This window comes from Nerophis ophidion, linkage group LG04, assembly GCF_033978795.1.
Source record: "Nerophis ophidion isolate RoL-2023_Sa linkage group LG04, RoL_Noph_v1.0, whole genome shotgun sequence".
NCBI classification, from domain to species: Eukaryota; Metazoa; Chordata; class Actinopteri; order Syngnathiformes; family Syngnathidae; genus Nerophis; species Nerophis ophidion.
This window is the reverse complement of record NC_084614.1, coordinates 51,712,721-51,733,681: the sequence shown is the minus strand read 5'-3', so window position 1 is coordinate 51,733,681 and position 20,961 is coordinate 51,712,721. Positions and strand designations below refer to the sequence as shown.

The 20,961-nt window shown below is 39.5% G+C and overlaps 1 protein-coding gene across 1 annotated transcript; it reads left to right on the top strand.

Annotated features, from left to right (window-relative positions):
• Positions 1-1,249: 1,249 nt before the first annotated feature.
• c1qbp (complement component 1, q subcomponent binding protein) lies at positions 1,250-15,935 on the top strand. Its single transcript, XM_061898265.1, has 6 exons — positions 1,250-1,650; positions 6,105-6,255; positions 11,920-12,007; positions 12,087-12,182; positions 13,857-13,979; positions 15,505-15,935. The coding sequence occupies exons 1-6, from the start codon at positions 1,413-1,415 to the stop codon at positions 15,652-15,654; spliced, it is 846 nt and encodes a 281-aa protein (XP_061754249.1). The 5' UTR covers positions 1,250-1,412; the 3' UTR covers positions 15,655-15,935.
• Positions 15,936-20,961: the final 5,026 nt, after the last annotated feature.

Sequence of the window (20,961 nt, the reverse complement as noted above, 5' to 3'; positions counted from 1 at the left end):
TTACTGTGCTTAATCTCCATGTTTACTTCTGTTTTAGTGGTAGCTTGTTTTGCGTACCTATCAGCTAACTCATTTCCCTCAACTCCTACATGAGCAGGAACCCAGAGAAATGTTACCACACCTCCCGCTTTATTTATTCTGTAGATTGCCTGAACTATTTCATAAACTATATCTAGTCTTGTTTCTGATGTTATGTTTTTTATGCTCGTCAATGCACTGCTGGAGTCCGAGCACACGACTACTTTCCTAGCTTTGTTTTCCTCTATCCAGTTAACTGCCATATAAATTGCTACCAATTCCCCCGTAAAAACAGATAGTTTATCACTAATTCTTTTATTCAACACTATATTTCTCTGTGGGATAACTGCAGCAGCTCCCACTTTACTATTTATAGTTTTTGATGCATCTGTGTATATCATAATATTATCAAAAAACATTTCCTCAATCCGTTGTTCTATTTGGTAACTATTTAAATGTCTATTCTTCAGTAACTGCATGTCTACCTTTGGGTTTTCATACATCCACGGTGGTATTGCAGGAATTGGTACTGTAGGGCTCACTTTAATATTGTCAATTTGTGTTTTTTTACATATATCTCCTATTATCCACCCAAAACTATTCATTTTTTTCTTCCCTTTTTCTTGGCAATTTATTAGCACTTGACGTGTTGGATGTCCTTGCTTGGATCCTTTTAAGTTTGCCCAATAAACTGCTGAGAGTTTATCTCTCCTCATGTCCAAAGGTTTTTCATTCATTTCTACTTGTAATGCTGCCACTGGAGTAGATTTAGTAGCTCCACAACATAATCTTAACGCCTGCGACTGGATCCGGTCTATTTTCTCAAGTAGAGTTTTTGAAGCAGATCGATAAATAATGCATCCGTAGTCGATAACAGATCGAATTAAAGTGATATATATTGTTTTCAATGTCAACCTATCAGCCCCCCAATCTCCTTGAAGCAACCTACACAGCTGCCTGTTTTAAAAAAATTATAATTGGCTGATTGTCATCGGTGAAAAATAACGGTGAGGAAAAAAATATTAGCATTCCAGCATGCTAATCTTTCAAGCTATTTTTGCTTCGCTAATTTTGCAGCTGTAACCCTTAAGAGTCATGTATCTTGGTATTATCGCGCCATCATTGGGGTCCTTCAGGCATTAGAGGTGCTGTCACGCCAAATTTCTTCCGGGGGGAAGAAATTTGGCGTGACAGCATTTTACAGCGCACATTGTTCTACTTCCGTTCCTTGACCTACTACTTCCGGAGCATAAATTGTATTCACGACAGGTCAACGTGCCCTTCCTCGTTCACACGTGTATCATTTATCGGCCTTCACTCCCAGCAAGAACAGCGGGACTCTTATTTTGGATTTTTTCTTTGCCGTTTAACTCATTTTAGTATTTTACATTATCATGTATAAGTCGGTTATTCGTGTAGCTGCGGCTGCTTTTCGCTATCCAATCGCTTCCACAGGCACAGTTCGGGTTCTGCCGCTGAGCTGCCCGATACTTGGCTTACCAAACTCAGCCACTGCCCGACCCTTCACACGGTCTCTCTGGATGATGAGCGGCACCAGAGCACCAAAACTTTTTACTTCCAAAGTGTTGAATCCTTCGATGTCGTGTGGCTGCGGTGGACTGCACACAGAGGGTACATTTTATGTTTTTATTTCCCTTAAGAAGTTATCATGAATAGTTTGAAAACTTGTATTTACTGGAGTAATGGTAACGTAAATTCAAGTAAAACCCTGTTATTTGAAAGTTTTCAGTGAAGGTAAGATTATGTTTGCACTAATCTAGCTTGTTTGCATTCACCTTGAAAAATGCGGTATAATCGTACATTGTAGGATTATTCACTGGCTAATTCTTATTTTGACTTTTAATTAGTAGTTTATGTCTCAATATTTTATGTACGTAGCTCAAAGGGGAACTGCACTTGTTTTGGAATTTTCCCTGTCGTTCACAATCATTATGAAATACATGGTTTACGTTTATCTAGAATGTTAGAATGCATTAAAATACTTCCATTATTTCTTTCATAATGATTGTGAGTGTTAAGCAAAATTACCCAACATTTGCAGTTCCCTGTTAATTAGGCTGACCATATTCGAAATCCCAAAAAGAGGACACATATATGCGTGCCAAGGCCTGGAGTAGGTGAAAATATGCCAATGATACTCTAACTTGCTTTATAAATAATATATTTATTTAAATAAAGCTTTTTTTTCCTCCTGTGTTGGCGCTAGGGATTTTTAAAATGGGGTCCCAGGGACTCCATCAAGTCATAAAAATGGGGTCCCACTTTTTTGTAAGCGTTTTTAAAAACAAATGTTAAACGTATTCATTATTCTGTTGTATCCCACATTCTATATTGTGTTTTGGAAAAAGGTTGTCATAAACGTTACTTATTTCATAAAAAAAAAAAAATAATAAGAAAAGAAAATGTGTATACATACTGTATGTAAATGTATTCAGTTATAAACATTCATTCACTTTCTTCTTTCCTTCATGGATCTAAACTTTACCGCTGCTGGTAGTTTTTTCTATCTTTTTATTTAATAAGTTGTAGGTGTATTTATTTCAGTATAAAAGTGTAAAAAGTGTTTTGCTTCGGTCATGAAATGATGATAATGGTGTGCCAGGGCATACATACATTTTATATCTTACGCTTAAATCTCTGGAGTCTACATCAACTTCACATCTAAACCTCATTTCAAAATGTTTTATTTTTTTATGTTGTTTTTTGTTTGTTTTCCGCCCTTTTTTGTCTAACAAAACTATGTTTTTAATGGCAAACACAAAATATGCACGATCTTCCACCAAAAATATATTTCTTAGTGGATGTGAAGTAATGGGAACCTTGGATAGGTCAGTAATTCATAATAACATTGATTTTTATTCAATATTATGTTTTGAGCAACTACAGTTTGAAAGAAAAAAAAACAGCTTTGTTTTTTTAGTCAACATTGCAACTTTTTCTAAATTACATTTCACCTTGAAGCTTTTTCATTTCACTTTTGTTATTTTTAGTTTATTTTAATAGTATTTTTAGAATGTGCCGTGGGCCTTTAAAACATTAGCTGTGGGCCGCAAATGGCCTCTTTGGCACACTTTTGACACCCCTGCTATAGATAATAAAAAAATAAATCTGATAAATCTATCGCATTTATCATAACACACAGCTTCGGTAAACAATGACGGTGATGACGTCACTGTCAGCGATGCTAACTTGTCAGCCACTTGTTCAAAAGGCTCCTTTTGAACACTCCTTGCACATTAACACTTCAAAAGGCAAACAACTGCCCCGTTTTTTGACCTGCAAAGTATGTTTTTGAGGTGGAAGAGTCTGCTAGGGTGCTGGTTAGCTTGAAGCTAACAGCTAGCCTGTCTCCATCCTCGAACGATGCGGATCCAGCGGGAGATAAAAGTTAAGTTTCCATGGACTCACAAATACTAAAATAACTCATTTATTGGAGTTAAAAATGTTGACTTTACACTCAGTGTTTACCAAGAAGTCTATTTCCTTTTCCCGGCAAAACTCGAACCAACACTTCCTGTCAATAGCGTCACTTCCCTTACTTCCCCGGAAGTCCCCCCCCCCAGCCAAAGCCATTGGCTAACACCCCTTAGCCAGCCGCTACAATATGGCTCTTTGGCCAGTCTGATGTGGCTCAGCTGCATAATCGCCCACCCCCCGATTTGTTTCGGGGGGTTTCCGGATTTTGGTGCCTCTGACCCGAAGTTAACATTCTCCGATTTTCACTCGGATTACAATATTGAGGGCGTGCCGTAATGGCTTTACTTTCAATGTCCTCTACAACATGTTTTCGCCCGCCTTTACACCATGCTATCTGCGTGCCGGCTGGGCGCATGCATCTCGCTGCTTCTATCGTCACACGTACGAGATTGCAAGGCATATAGTCAACACTTAAGGTTGGGATATAAACAACTTTAACACTCTTACTAATACGCGCCACACTGTGAACCCACACCAAACAAGAATGACAAACACATTTCGGGAGAAAATCCTCACAGTAACACAACATAAACGCAACATAAGAATTACCCAGAATCCCATGCATCCATCACACATCCAGGCTATATTATACACCCCCAACCCCGCCCACCTCAACAGACGCAGAGGGGGGGGGGTTTGGTGCTAGTGGGGTGTATAATATAGCCTGGAAGAGTCATGGATGCATGGGATTCGGGGTAATTGTTATGTTGCGTTTATGTTATAACTGTGAGGATGTTCTCCCGAAATGTGTTTGTCATTCTTGTTTGGTGTGGGTTCACAGTGTGGCGCATATTAGTAAGAGTGTTAAAGTTGTCTATATCACAACCTTCAGTGTAACCTGTATGGCTGTTGACTATATGCCTTGCAGTCGTGTACGTGTATCAGCGGAAGCCCCGTACAAGATGTTACTAGGCTGGCAAGCTGTTTTTACATGTTGTAGAAGGCGTCAAAGGCAATGGCTTCATAGCACGCCCTTATTATTGTTATCTGGGTGACAATCAGCAGATGTTAGCGAAAATGGTTGCGGCTCCCATTATCTTCTTTATTTTGTGAAAGGGGTCAAAATGGCTCTTTGAGTGGTAAAGGTTGCCGACCCCTGATATATTTATATTAGGGGTGGGCAAATTAATGTGTTAATTACGAGTTAACTCGTCAATCTATTAACACCGACAATTATTTTATCGCACATTTGCGTATGTTATTTACATGCTTTTATTTTGTTAACGCCTTTTCTTAACAAGATGGCGCCGCCCGAATGGGCTTCGGCGTCGAGGTGCTCTTGGTAAAGATGGAACATTTGGCAAAAATACCGGACAATTCTGCAAATTTCATGGCTGGCTTACAGCGTGGTCACTCCGGGATCACTTACGACCGCCAGACAATTCTGAATGTGGATGGATCGGGCCGTTTTGGACTGAATAACGCGTGATTGCTAGACCGGCTAGCTAGCATGGGAATACTTTGCCGGCTACATCCAGCGACCTGTGAAGCAGCGGAGTATATGTGTTGTCTGTCTATTTATGAATAATGCAGACGAGGAGTGTTGGCTGAGTTCTTAACGTTTGCTTTCAGAGCGTGCATATCACAACATACAAGATGCCGTCATGGCGACACAACCTATACCGGGCTACCGCGCATGCTCGTCACTTCTGTTGCATGCTGGGTAGGGTAGTTATTTTTTCCCCTGGCTCATAACATCACATTATAGTACCATGTATATGCGTTCAGTTTATCAAAGCACCAAGCAAACAATCGGAAAATACCCATCATATCAATTCCTAGATATGGTCATAATTATTTTAAATGCACTACGCAGAATAAACACAACATTATTAATATTGCTACTACGGATAATTTGATCAAAAATTCCCTAAAACAACCCACTACCTATAATTATAGGTTTTTTTAAACATAAGATCCCTGATCAAAAAATGTTTCTGCTGTAACCTCAGAAATTGCCTGTTCAGATGTTATGATTGTGGCTCAGAGATTTGTATGTAGATTATATTTATTTTCCATAACAAACAGGATAACTTAAATACTCTGGCAGTGGCAATAAGCTTAAATGTTTGTATTTACATTTTTTGAGTTGATTTTCATAAAATATGCTATTTAACTGCTACTGTTTAACAAGGACTGATTTAAATTGTGTTTGCACAACAAATGTTTTGGCGCTTTTGTTCATGTGGGAGAATATTCCAATAAAGGTGCACTACACACTACTTTTGAATTCATTATTGGGCCTTGTGTATACAATGCAGTTAATCGCGATTAATCGGCGAAATATTGCGATTAACTTCGATTAAAATTTTTAATTGTTGCCCAGCCCTAATATATATATATATATATATATATATATACACACACATCCGGTAACTTAACCTTGGACCTACATTGAAAATACATGCAACCCTAATTCAAAATGCCGGACATTAGAAGCATTTTGAAAAACCCGCCCGTGACCCCCGCAAAAGAGGACATGTCCGGGGAAAAGAGACTGGCTTACAGCCTACTGATTTGTATGGAATCTTGTCTTTCACATGTATGCATATAATGAATTGGAAAATCAAACATTTTTGTAATAACAGGTGATAAAGCATTTGGAGAGTTTCTATTTGATGAAATCAAAGAGGAGAAAAAGATCCAGAAAGGCGAAAACTTACCGAAGATGTCTGGAGGTTGGCAGCTGACTATGGATGGAACAGAAGTACAACTCACCAAAAACGTTGCTACAGAAAAGTAAGGAAATTATGAATATTATATATGTGCTTTTCTGGACTACTGCCGTCTTCAGTGTGTTATTTGCTTATTTATTTAGAGCATTATCACATCTATCTTGGGGCTGTTAGCATATTATTTCTTTATAGATTAGATTAGATAGTACTTTATTTATTCCTTCAAGAAAATTTAAATTTTCAGCACGATCCCATTCAAGATCAGACAAACATTACAGGGAGACAGAACAGGATCGCTGACGGTTCTGCCGGCTTCCAGCGCCCCTTACAAAAAATGTGAGATACAGGTAAACAAGTGGGGGGAATGGGAGAAAAAAATAGAAGATTAAAATAAAATAAAATGAAATAAAAAAATCGGTCTAAATGGGGTTTGTACACACATTTACATGTACCAATGTGTGTACATGTACATGCTCTATCCGGACAGATCCATTGAGAGCTTGAGCAGAAATTGGTCGTATAGGAATTGTGGTGGATGGTCCGAAGCTTAAACAGCAAACAAAGTGGATTTAGTACAAAAGTTTTATCTACCCATAATCAAAAGTACAGAGTTGGATTGAATTGCCCATGCAGACAGACAATGTCCTCCGGAGAGACATGGATGATCAAAATCATGCGAATCATCCATAATATTTGTCTACTGGACTTTTATGTTTCCCTTATGTGTCACGGTCCCGTTGTTTTGGACCTGCTTGCTCCGCAACAACCTTGCATCCCTTAGTCAGAATATACAATCAAAACATTTTGTAGAATGGTTAGCCCGACCACAAGTTCAACTTTCACCTACATATGATCCCTCAATAGTTTTGATTAGGAAAAAAAGAAAAGAGCAGACCTCTTAAGGCTTTTTGACAGGCTTTTCTCTTGGACTTCGACAGACACAAAATATGTTACAAAAGGTCAGAAATTCCACTACATACCCCCCTTCCTGGGTTCTACAACCCTGGACCATACAGATTTCTGACCTAGGCCACTGACCTAAAATCTCTACCACAGATAAAGGCGAAAACCCCAATGTTGTTATGCGAGGTGAAAATTCCTCTATGACCCTCACTGAGTGATCACTGTTATCAGCCTGCAGTAAAACCATCTCGCAGAAAACAATTAGTGGCCTCCCCTTAGATTCAGTAAAATGGAGTAACAGAATATTTTGATCATGAGCATCATTGAACATAATTAGATGAATATATATATATATATATATATATATATATATATATATATATATATATATAATTTGCCTTTTCAGATGTATTTCACATTAATGATCAATCAAAAATAATCTGTTTAAAAATGAAAATAGACATATGACTGTATGGTTGTTGCAGAATTCTCTCTCCAGCATTTGCAATGAATGTAGTTACCAATATGATTATGTGTTTTGAACAAAAACTGAATTTCGTATGAGTCCATGCTCGATTAGTGCTTGTGTAGATTCCTCGGTGGTGCCTCAGGCTGGTGGCCTGCCGACACCTCGTTGGGCCCTTGACTGCCCCGGTGGAGAAGGAGATCCACTCCAACAGTCCGGCTCTGTCTCTCTTTGGGGTGTGTCTCTGTCCATTGGACAGACTGTGCAGTGGCATGTGCGTGCTGGCCGTTATGGGGAAGGATGAGAGGGAGTTGGAGCTGTTGGTGTTCAAGTCCAGGTCCTCTGCTTGCTTCAAGGCCTCCTCGTTGTTTGGTACTCCCGACACCTCTTTCCACAGCTGCTGGAGGTCCGATGGACACATCGTGGCTGGCAACCTTAGTTGTTCTCGTCATCGCTGGCAAGGTGTTTTCTCTTCTGAGGTTCCTCCCAGTCAGGTCTCGGGAACAGGTCTGGGATCCGACTTTGACCCTGACCCTCTCAGTGGGTGGAAGGGAATCTGGAGTGGCGGCCTGTCATCCTCGAATCTGCACAGAGGAACTGACACAGATTCTGCATCTTTTTTATTTTATAATTACCTTTTTGGTCTCACGCTGATTCCTCCTTCCGTTGACACTTATGTCCTGGAAAGGGCCAATCTGTATGCAGCTCACAGGGTGAAAAATTCAAAAGCGCAAAAACAGTTGTATTCAGGGACATTCAAATGATCATTAACACTAATGGCAACATGTCAATAAAATTCAATTTGGTCTGTGCACAGATTTTAGCCAATTTGTTTTGATGTTCTGGTTCATCCTTTTCAACATTACCTTGGGACTGAGGATGAACCTATTTTCTAGTCTGTGAGCCTTTTCGACCAAGGCTTAATGAGTTTTTATTTTTTAATGTTTGCTGTTTTTAACCTAATCTTTTTGGGGAAACCAACCCCAACCTTTGAGGTTGGGGTTGTTTCCACCAACCATTAATTACCAACCATTTATTAATTAAATAAAAACCTCGACGCGCTCAAACTTGACACATTCCAAACTAACCTCCTCCCCCCTCTGTCCCTGAAAACGGGACAGTGTTAGTTGTTGTAGTAGTAGTAGTAGCAGTAGTGGTAGTTGTAGTAGCACTTTCAGAAACATCCAAGAAAAGGCAGCTGATAGTCAAGCGCAGCAAGAGCAGAGGCAGAGGACAGGTCATGTTTGGGGTCAATGTTTGCTTTTGCAGAAGTAATTTGATATTTTACAACACATAGTGAATTATTGTGGCCTCAATAATTCACTAAGGAGTTTATTTAATTTAGTCCTTATATGATAGGACAATGTACAGAAACAGTAAGTTAAAAACCAGACATGTTCTGTACCAGATTCTATCTAAATAGCTACTTTCCATCTGTACTCCCTGGCTACCTAAATTAAAGGAATACAAAAATCATGCAATAAAATTATGACACTAATCAATCATAATTAATAGTGTATATATATAAATAGTTCATAATTAATCAATAAATTATCATAATATAGCATGTAATCAAATTAAGAAAAGTCATAATTTGCCCTTTCATTGACACATACTTAATATCCAATACAACCACACCTTATTTACATTATCACACAAAGACAATACATGCTCTTGTTCACATCTGTCATCATTTCTAAAAACTACCATGATTTTAACACACACCTCACAATTAACAACAAAAATGCTCTCATGGATAAATATAATACACATTAAGTTGATGTCAACACAATGCCCACCTTAATGACCGTGTGAGCAGTTTTGATTGCTCCAAAGCCATTTTTTAATTTAAATTTTTCTATTCCTTTTGATGTAACAGGGAGAGGGCTAATTGGTCTGTACTTGTTGATGTCTTGTTTATTTCCCTCTTTATGGATTGGGATGATAGTAACAGCTTTCAACGTGGTAGGGAAAGTTTTTTCTGTTATTGATTTATTTATCAATGTTGTTATAGGAGCATTAAGACTATCTTTATACGTTTTTAGGAAGCAAGTGTACCGACCGTACATCTCTCGAGATCGTGAGTTTGATAATGCAGGGAGGATTTTGTTGACCTTTGTTTCATTTGTTAATTCTAAACTTAGTCCATCCTGAATATATGGCAATTCTTTGCATTGATTTTAAGGGACTTTTTATTTAGGGCTTGTACAAACTGGATGAAATGTTCATTAAAATTATTATTTATGTCCAGACTTTTTGTGATATTACCGCCATTGATATTAATTCTAAGTGAAAGTCAGCCCTAGACTTCCGCATAAGCATTGTAACTTTGTTCCTCAAAACTTTTTAAAAAAAAAATCATACGATCCGTATTTAGACCTGTTTTAATCGCTCTTTTGAGAGCTGAGTCCCGATTTTTTATTAGAATCTAAATTGTTTCATTAATCCGAGGTATTTTTATTTTAGCACTTTTCTTTCTGGGTTTTGTGTTAGTGTAAAATGTAAATGGGTTGTACTTGTATAGCGCTTTTCTACCTTCAAGGTACTCAAAGCACTTTGACATGACTTCCACATTTACCCATTCACACACACATTCACACACTGATGGAGGGAGCTGCCATGCAAGGCGCCAACCAGCACCCATCAGGAGCAAGGGTGAAGTGTCTTGCTCAGGACACAACGGACGTGACGAGGTTGGTACTAGGTGGGATTTGAACCAGGGACCCTCGGGTTGCGCACGGCCACTCTCCCACTGCGCCACGCCGTCTATTTATAGATGATCTGTTTGATTTTTGTACCCAATGTAATTCTAGTAGGGCTGCTTATCATTTGTGTCATGTAGAAGCCGTTTATAATATCCTTAAGTTTCTTTCTACGCGACTTATTTTAACCAGTCCAGATTAACGTCCCCCATGGAGTTCAATTCTTTCATACTGTGCTGTTTGAGGATGTCTAAAAATGAATTGAGAAAAATGTCTTTAGCTGTGGGTGGTCGGTATACTACAATTACCTTGAAGTACATTTCTGAGGAAAATGTGATTTTAATTCCAACACACTCAACATGATCTACTGGGAGGGTAATTTGTTCACTTTTAATGTTTTCCCTTACATAAATCATAAATAAATGATAAATGGGTTGTACTTGTATAGCGCTTTTCTACCTTCAAGGTACTCAAAGCGCTTTGACACTACTTCCACATTTACCCATTCACACACACATTCACACACTGATGGAGGGAGCTGCCATGCAAGGCACCAACCAGCACCCATCAGGAGCAAGGGTGAAGTGTCTTGCTCAGGACACAACGGACGTGACGAGGTTGGTACTAGGTGGGATTTGAACCAGTGACCCTCGGGTTGCGCACGGCCACTCTCCCACTGCGTCACGCCGTCCCTCTCCCCTTTGTCACTTGATCTGTTTTTCTGTAATCTTGTACCCCGTAAAGTTGCAACATTCTCTAATCAATTTTAGTTTTGTCAGCTTATTTTGTTTTATTTTGTTAGAAGTATTAAATTGGTAATGAGTTAGATGAAACACAATTAGGTCGAATTTAAAAAAAAAAGGTCAATTTTGCAAACCGAAATATTAAGGGTGGGAATTGTTACGATTTTTCCGGTTCCGACTTCACTTTCGATTCTGTTTTACGATTCAGTTCCTTAACGGCTCTCTTAACGATTTTAATGTGGGGAAAAAAAGACAATAAAGAGTGGATCAGCAGAGTATTTCTCTGACTGTCTCCTCCTTGCAACATTGCAACATCATAACTTTCAATTACAGCACCATTGAAAAGCCACAATAATTACAAACAACACAATTTCAAACCACAATTTGTTGCACCGGCTCTAAACACAAGGACAAGTCATTTCATGAGAAACAAATAGACAAGATGGATTAAGGAGGCTATGGAAATTAAGAAGCAAGGGACCAAAATAATCAAAAGGGATGACGGGGCACACATGCTTATGCACACCTGAGACACTGTCTGTATTCAGCGACGCGAGAGCAGAGAACAGATACTACATGGCCTGGTCGGAGAACTTTAGTGCAAAGATAAATCTACTGGTAAAATGTTGGTTGCCGTACTTCTATTGAAATTTGCTTGAATGTTTAAAATGTTAGGAGAACGTAATTCCTCAGTTTCGCAATGTCTGGCCAACAGGCGCAATCCACAGAAAAGGCTGCACACAACAGGCCAGTAAAAAGTATGGTGGAGTTGATGGCTGGAGTTAGCGAATGTGCCAATAAAATATAAAAAACGATCACATTTTCACAGAGCCCCTTCTAAGTACATCTTGCACCGAACTTGATCAGCTGGAAGTCCCAATCATGTGAATGTATTTGTTCTTTTTGTTTTTCAGAATTACTGTAACCTTTAACGTCAACAACAGCATACTTCCCAACTTTGCAGAAGAGGCGGATCAAGCACAGCAGAAGTCAGGGGAAGAGGTAACATAGTTCATACCTTTTAATATGTGGTAATTTATGTAGTAACTTTGAATTAAATGTACCCTGATTATCTTCACAGTTGGAAATTTTGTCAACACCCAACTTTGTTGTTGAAGTCGCAAAACAGGCTGCTAAACACACACTGACGATTGACTGCCAGTTTCTGCAAGACGAGGTACTGTACTTACATAAACTTTTTTATAGATACATGCATACATAGAGTGGAACTTTTATTTATGAACATGACTCGACAGGAAACAATTTAAATATGTGTAAACTGTCTCTTCATTAACAAGCCAGTCAAAACAACAATCAAAATCAGCTTTATTGGCCAAGTATGTTTAGCACACAATACATTTGACTTGGTAGACTGTGCTCTCTTGTTCAATGTAACAGATATTCTACAAAAAAACTACCCGAGTAATGAGTGACGAGTGAGTAACTAACGATTTTTTTGTAGCTATTTTATAATTGTTCTTGGACTACAATAGTTAAAGTTAAAGTACCAATGATTATCACACACACACGAGGTGTGGCGAAATTTTTCTCTGCATTTGACCCATCACCCTTGATCACCCCCTGGGAGGTGAGGGGAGCAGTGAGCAGTTGTACTTGTGTGCATATGTATAAAACATACAATCATATACAATTTGTTGCCATATCTTTTCTGTAGTTAGTGGTTGAATTATTGTAGGCTGAAATGCGAACATTTCTACTGACATAAATGGCAACACATGATATAAATGTTCTTTTTACTAGTTTGAAAATAATCATTGAAGATTTCTGCTGCCTTGTCTGACATTGTGTCACTTTTCACAATCAGTACATTTCTATGCACTAAATTAGTCTGATTTGTCAAATTATTCAGTTTATTCTATTATCACAGCTACATATGAAGTCCTAGTTTTTATGATCTCAATCAAACATCTTCTTCTGGTGTTATAAAATGTACTAGTGTTTAGAGACTCTCAACTTCTGTCCCTCAATGTTGCTGACAAAAGAGGCAAGCTGCAGCGAGCATGACATCAGGGCTGTACGCTTAGCTTTTTTCACTAGGAGCACCAGTGCTACTAAATGAAACACTTTAGTTGCACAGAAAACAATTAGGAACCTAGTGTGTGAATGAGGTGGTGACTAGTCCAGGGTGTATCCCACCTTCCGCCTGAGTGCAACTGGGATAGGTGCGATACACCCGCGACCCCGAGAGGGTCATGCGGGTAGGAAATGGATGGATCTCTGATGTGACTGTTGGCCATACACAATGTGCCTCTTGTACACCAGGGGGCGATTGTGGTCATATCAGCTTACTTGACTATGTGGAAATGTAAATACAATAGAAGTAGAGAATGCTAAATTCAAATAGGCTATTCATTTTCAAGGTCCGGATCCAACAGACTAACTACAACTTTCTACTGCTATTTAGTGTTGTTTTACAGCATACACGGTACATATTATATATTTTATGGCATTTAACTTACTTTTTACTTACATTTTATTGCATACAATGTACTTCTTTTAAAAATATTTTTACAGCATATAAAGTACTTTTTATGTTATTCTGTTTGTTTAGTTTGTTCATGTTTTGATTTATATTTATGTACACCATGTATGATCTATGTATGAGGCATGTGCAAATGACAGGGAAACTTGAGGTTTTTAAAATCTTTTGAATTTCTTTTTTCGGGTAGGACTTTCTTCACAATCATATTTTGAAGGTTAATTTGTCTTTCCCTGATCGCATTCCTGATGCAATGTTCTTGTTTTACTGCATACTTAGTCCATTTATTACATTGTTATGACAAACATTTGATTGAAAAGCCAACAAAGTCAATTTTATCTGTTGTTCTAGATGGGTCACGGCGAAGGAGAAGATAGTGACATCTTTGGAGTCTTTGAAGTTAGCTTCCAGCCAGATGGTGAAGAAGATTGGAAAGAAAACAGCTACACACTTACCAAAGATTCTCTAAATGATGTGAGTTTATTATCTTGTTATGTACATAAATACCTCATTCACCTGACAATTTGCTCTGGAATTTGAATTTTGCCTCCAAAATGTGCAGTTTCTGATTTACTATGAATACAGAACAAACCCCTTCAGGTTTTTGTTGACAAGCTTATGTCCTATTCCACTGTGTTCTAGGGTACTAACACCTTTTTGGAATGTTGCATATGTAGGGGGGTAAACTATAAATACACAAGTTCAAGAAAATTCATATTTCATAATACTAGGTATATTTTCATATGTTATATATAGTTTCATATGTTATAATTAGCTAAATTCATATTTCATTTATGGATTGTGTTAAAAAAAAACATTCAAAAGTACCTGGATATAAGTATTTGTAAACTACGATCTATTTTATTTTCATTTTATTTTGAAAAGGAAGTGCCGCGTGTGTTGTACGTCACTTACCTTTGTATTATTATACGCTCTGTGTAACCAGAAATATTATTGGAGGTAGAATTTAGCTTGTAGAAAGGATTTGTTGCATGGCTAACAAGGTAAAGAACATTGATATGATACTACTGGAATGCACAACACGTATATATCAAACATATACAATAGACAAGGGAACTTGTATGCTAATAGAGGAACATCTAAGACACATGCACAAACATGAATTCATAGAGACAAAAACTACACAGGTTAGAAACTTCCAAAGATCCACAAGGCAGTTGAACGTCACCCAAGTCGCACAACAACAAGGAAATGGGGCCGTAACATTTCCAAACACTCGCTATCTACCACCAAGTAGAGCAAAGAAAGACTGGCGTGAGTTTTTTCGAAGGGATTTCCGGACAGAGAATCATGGAAACAAAACTTTTGAATGTCTCGGAGTTCATTCAAAAGGCTCTGTGGATTGGTGAAAATAGTTTCAAATCCAAAGGAAAAGACAGTTTGTCCCAGCCAATAATGTTCCAGATGAGGCTTGCTATTGTTCTGCACTATCTTGCCAGTTGTATTTTTTTAGTTAATCAGTTAGGAGTGCACAAATGCAGCATGAAGCGTTTTTTTTATTTCCCTTTTGATATACCTACTTCATTATTTTTCATCTCATTTGTATTTTGTTCTGGAGTCCGAATTATAAATTTCCTCAGCAACATTCTTAAATCTCAGTTTCTTTTCTTTCTACCATTGATGCGTTTCAAAATGCGTTACAATTGTTGCTGTTTTTTATTAAATGGCATCTGCTTCTGGGTTGTATCCTGCGCGTTTACTGGCACATGCGCGATACATAAGATCCTCTCTGACCGCACACACCCCCGCGAGAGGGTGTGTTAGTCCTGTTAGACAGGAATATAAAATGTATCAAAACACCAGAATATCATTCAAATTTACACATTTTTCACGAGCTGCATTGAGGATGTCAACCTAAACAGTGGTACTTTTAGTAACACAAACACATTGTGTGACAAAAGTGTATTTGTGCCGAATGTTGCACTGCGTGTCAGGTAACAAAGATGAACAATATTATTGAATATATTTCTGCTTTCAGGCCCTTTATGATCACATGATGGACTTTCTGGCTGACCGGGGAGTCGACAACACATTTGCTGATGAACTGATGGAACTGAGCACTGCTATTGAACATCAAGAGTACATCAAGTTCCTTGAAGATCTCAAAAGCTTTGTGAAATGTAACTAATGTATTTATAGATGACACTTCTCTGTAAAACTAAAACTAATGTTCGCTGCACTAGAACAATCTTTGGCTCAGCTCAGCTCAGACGTGTTCGACGACACATGTTGACAATGTAATCTTGTCTATTTATGCCATCTGATCTAAATGTATGTGTCCAACTAATTATTCCCCCAAGAAAATGTAATAATGTATTTGGCAGTCAGACTTAAAAGATCATTTGAACCAATGTACAAAAACATTGCTTAGTCAGAGAATTAAATGTCTAATAAAGTACTTTGATATAATTGTTTTAAATCATTGCTGATGTTGGGTCTCTCAGACACAGATAGTTTGAAAAACGCCTAACCGTGGTTAACACAATCTACATGACGTGTGTTCTTCAGATGCTTATAGGAAATGATAATGACAGCGATAAGGATTGTCTTGAAAATAACCAGGGCTAAGACGCATCCTTGTTTCACTCCAATCTTGACATCGAAGGGGTAAGACATCCATCCATCCATTTTCTACCGCTTCTTCCATTTGGGGTCACGGGGTGCGCTGGTGCCTATCTCAGCTACAATCGGGCGGAAGGTGGGGTACACCCTTGTCAAGTCCCCGCCTCATCGCAGGGCCAACACAGATAGACAACATTCACACTCACATTCACACACTAGGGCCAATTTAGTGTTGCCACTCAACCTATCCCCAGGTGCATGTCTTTGGAAGTGGGAGGAGTTCCTGGAGGGAACCCACGCATTCACGGGGAGGACAAGTAAACTCCACACAGAAAGATCCCGAACTCTGACTACTCGGGACCTTCCTATTGTGAGGTAGGCGCACTAACCCCTCTGCCACCGTGAAGCCCAGGGATAGGACAGTTGTTAACCAATTCAAACCCTGGCTTGCATGCCATCATGAAACTGTTGAAGAATAGTGAGTAATTTGGATGGGACTTCAAACCGGCTGAGGATGCTTTCGACAGATCGATAAAATCATGTACAGGTCTTGTTTGTGTTCTCTGGCTTTTTCCTCTATTTGCCTGGCAGGAAATATGTCAATTGTGCTACGGTCCTTCGGAATCCATACTGGATTTCTGGCAAGATGTTCTTTGAAATGTGCACAGCTAGACAGGAAAACATTAACCATGTCAGGATTATGCCTGCAACTGAAATAAGTGAGACACCTCTGATGTTGTCACAAGACGATTTATCACATTTCTTTTTACAAACCCCATTTCCATATGAGTTGGGAAATTGTGTTAGACGTAAATATAAATGGAATACAATGATTTGCAAACCATTTTCAACCCATATTCAAATGAGTGCATTACAAGGACAACATATATGATGTTCAAACTGATAAACATTTATTTTTTGCAAATAATCATTAACTTTAGAATTTGATGCCAGCAACACGTGACAAAGAAGTTGGGAAAGGTGGCAATAAATACTGATAAAATTGAGGAATGCGCATCAAACACTTTTTGGAACATCCCACAGGTGTGCAGGCTAATTGGGAACAGGTGGGTGCCATGATTGGGTATAAAAACAGCTTCCCAAAAGATGCTCAGTCTTTCACAAAGGATGAGGCGAGGTACACCCCTTTGTCCACAACTGTGTGAGCAAATAGTCAAACAGTTTAGGAACAACGTTTCTCAAAGTGCAATTGCAAGAAATTTAGGGATTTCAACATCTACGGTCCATAATATCATCAAAAGGTTCAGAGAATCTGGAGATATCACTCCACGTAATGACCGTGACCTTCGATCCCTCAGACGGCACTGTATTAAAAACCGACATCAATCTCTAGAAGATGTCACCACATGGGCTCAGGAACACTTTAAACCACTGTCACTGAATACAGTTTGTCGCTACATCTGTAAGTGCAAGTTAAAGCTCTGCTATGCAAAGCGAAAGCCATTTATCAACAACATCCAGAAACGCTGCCGGCTTCTCTGGGCCCGAGATCATCTAAGATGGACTGATGCAAAGTGGAAAAGTGTTCTGTGGTTTGACGAGTCCACATTTCAAATTATTTTTGGAAATATTCGGCATCGTGTCATCCGGACCAAAGGGGGAAGTGAACCATCTAGACTGTTATCGACGCAAAGTTCAAAAGCCAGCATCTGTGATGGTATGGGGGTGCATTAGTGCCCAAGGCATGGGTACCTTACACATCTCTGAAGGCACCATTAATGCTGAAAGGTACATACAGGATTTGGAACAACATATGCTGCCATCTAAGCGCCGTCTTTTTCTTGGACGCCCCTGTTTATTTCAGCAAGACAATGCCAAGCCACATTCAGCACGTGTGACAACAGCGTGGCTTCGTAAAAAAAGAGTGCGGGGACTTTCCTGGCCCGCCTGCAGTCCAGACCTATCTCCCATCGAAAATGTGTGGCGCATTATGAAGCGTAAAATACTACAGCGAAGACCCCGGACTGTTTGGCGGTTTTGCTCGGTTGGTAGAGTGGCCGTGCCAGCAACTTGAGGGTTGCAGGTTCGATTCCCGCTTCTGCCAACCTAGTCACTGCCGTTGTGTCCTTGGGTAAGACACTTTACCCACCTGCTTCCAGTGCCACCCACACTGGTTTGAATGTAACTTAGATATTGAGTTTCACTATGTAAAGCGCTTTGAGTCACTAGAGAAAAAGCGCTGTAGAAATATAATTCACTTCACTTCACTTCTCGGGACGGTCTTGGCCAAAAGACTCATTCTCAAAGAGTGGAAAACCTCATCTGCACCGAACGACTGAGGCTCTACATAAAACAAGAATGGGAAAGAATTCCACTTTCAAAGCTTCAACAATTAGTTTCCTCAGTTCCCAAATGTTTATTGAGTGTTGTTAAAAGAAAAGGTGATGTAACAAAGTGGTGAGCATGCCCTTTCCCAACTACTTTGGCACATGTTGCAGCCATGAAATTCTAAGTTAATTATTATTTGCGAAAAAAAAAAATGGTTTATAACAGGGGTCGGGAACCTTTTTGGCTGAGAGAGCCATGAAAGCCAAATATTTTAAAATGTATTTCCGTGAGAGCCATATAATATTTTTAAACACCGAATACAACTAAATGCATGCATTCTTAATTGATAACAACATTTTTAGAGTACAATAAGTCTCCTATTATTTTTAATAACATTTTTATTCTGACGCTAACCAATAATAAATAAATTACTTCTTACCAATAATGTGACTTCTTGAACAGGTGCGGTAGGAAATGGATGGATGGATTAAAATGCATGAGAATGTTTTATATTTTGAAGGTTGTTTCTAACACTGTCATTACCAGCAAAATTTTTCCTTACCTATTGTGTTAAGCAATATCAGCTAAGATTTATCTGAGAGCCAGATGCAGTCATCAAAAGAGCCACATCTGGCTCTAGAGCCATAGGTTCCCTACCCCTGGTTTATAAGTTTGAACATCAAATATATTGTCTTTGTAGTGCATTCAATTGAATATGGCTTGAAAAGGATTTTCAAATCATTGTATTCTGTTTATATTTACATCTAACACAATTTCCCAACTTATATGGAAACGGGGTTTGTATAATCTATCAGATGCCAGTGTTTGGAAATTGGATGCTGCCAGGAGGTCTTCAGTTAGATTTTTCCTGGAAGATGGTATTGGTAAGGACAAGTTGGTGCTCTGAGCAGTGTTAGTAACCTGAGACCATTGTCATTCAGCTTGCTGATGCCATGTTTGCCAAGTACGTCTTCCCAGAGCCCTTAGCATTGAAGTCGCCCATTAGCAGAAGTTTGTCACTCGGTGGTGTCTACTGGCTGACAGAGTCCAGTGTGCTGTAGAAGTTGTCCTTGATGTCCTCACTACCATCTAGAGATGGTGCATATGCGCTGCTGAGAGTTGCATGTCGACCTTTCGTGAGTGGAATCCGCCAGGTCATTAGTCTCTCGCTGATGCCTGTTGGCAGGTGAAACCTGCTCCAACTTCTGTTAGAGTGCTCGCCATTTAAGTGGGTTTCGCTGAGTGCTGCTATCTCCTTGTTTTATTTCCTCAGCTCATGGGCAAACACTGTTCACCCGCAGGGACGGATGGATTCCTTGGATATGTCCAAGGGGGTTGGCACATTCCATGTTGCGATTGTAAGGGTTATCTTCTTTTTGCTTGTGTTTCGACCCCAGAGAGGGATGACCAGACAGCCGCGGTAAACTGTCCGGGTTGAGGAGGAAAACGCTATTTTTGGGCCTCTTTTTCTAGGCCTTTCTCTCTTCAGGGTGAGCAGAGCGGGGCTGCTCAGTCGCATGGGGAGACATATCCCATATCTCAGCAACCATCGTTCCCATGCTGCCTGTGTGTAAGGGTTGGGTTAGGTGCTTCCAGTCACATCCCTGACCTGCACCCACCGCGCTTCCCCATTGCCACAGGGCTTTGAAGGGGGAACGGCACTATGGGCCTGCGCAAGGAGTAGATTTGGGTGAGTGTAGGGGTGCGCAGTTCTGAGACTCACCGTCTCGGTTCCAACCAGCTTCTTCTAGTGACATGAGTAATCACGACGACCTGCTAATTGGAGTTGCAGGGGACTGCAAGACATCCTGCCCAAAGATTTTTCTTTCCGGGTTTACTCCCGTAGTCATGCACCCTCCCCGGGTTTACCCACATGACACTGGGGAAGTTGTTGGTGGAGAGCCAGGGCGTGTCCACATTCTGGTGGGCCTGCAGACTCCACCTCTAGGGACCACTGCAGCTCCAAGATCCCCTACTGGTTAAGCCTGGCTTCCCGAGATGCCAATTACCGCGTGTGGCCACTAAGAGGCACAATTGGAATTTGGGTGAGGGAGAGGATATGTACTGACCTCAGAAGGATTATGCACTCGGCTTCCTTTATCCAGGCTGGGTTGGTCAGTGGCAGGAATTAAAGGAGGGGGGGTTACATGCATTTCTACAGGCAATGTTTCTCTAGCATGCTGCACTACATGCATCACTACACCCTGCGAGCAAAACCCACACAAATACAGTTATACATATACATACACACACACACATATATCTACATATATACACGCATATACATTTATATATATACACATAATATACAGTCGCAATCAAAAGTTTACATACACTTGTAAAGAACATAAGGTCATGGCTGTCTCGAGTTTCCAATAATTTCTACAACTCTTATTTTTTTGTGATAGAGCGATCTGTGCACATACTTGAAGTTTGGTTCTTTTATGAATTTATTATGGGTCTACTGAAAATGTGACCACATTTGCTCGGTCAAATGTATACATACAGCAATGTTAATATTTGGTTACAAGTCCCTTGGCAAGTTTCACTGCAATAAGGCGCTTTTGGTAGCCATCCACAAGCT

Coding starts and splice junctions, on each gene's coding strand:
- c1qbp (XM_061898265.1), top strand. CDS start 1,413: ATGTATAAGTCGGTTATTCGTGTAGCTGCGGCTGCTTTTCGCTATCCA. Junction 1,651..6,104: donor CGGTGGACTGCACACAGAGG/GTACATTTTATG, acceptor TTGTAATAACAG/GTGATAAAGCATTTGGAGAG. Junction 12,183..13,856: donor GCCAGTTTCTGCAAGACGAG/GTACTGTACTTA, acceptor CTGTTGTTCTAG/ATGGGTCACGGCGAAGGAGA.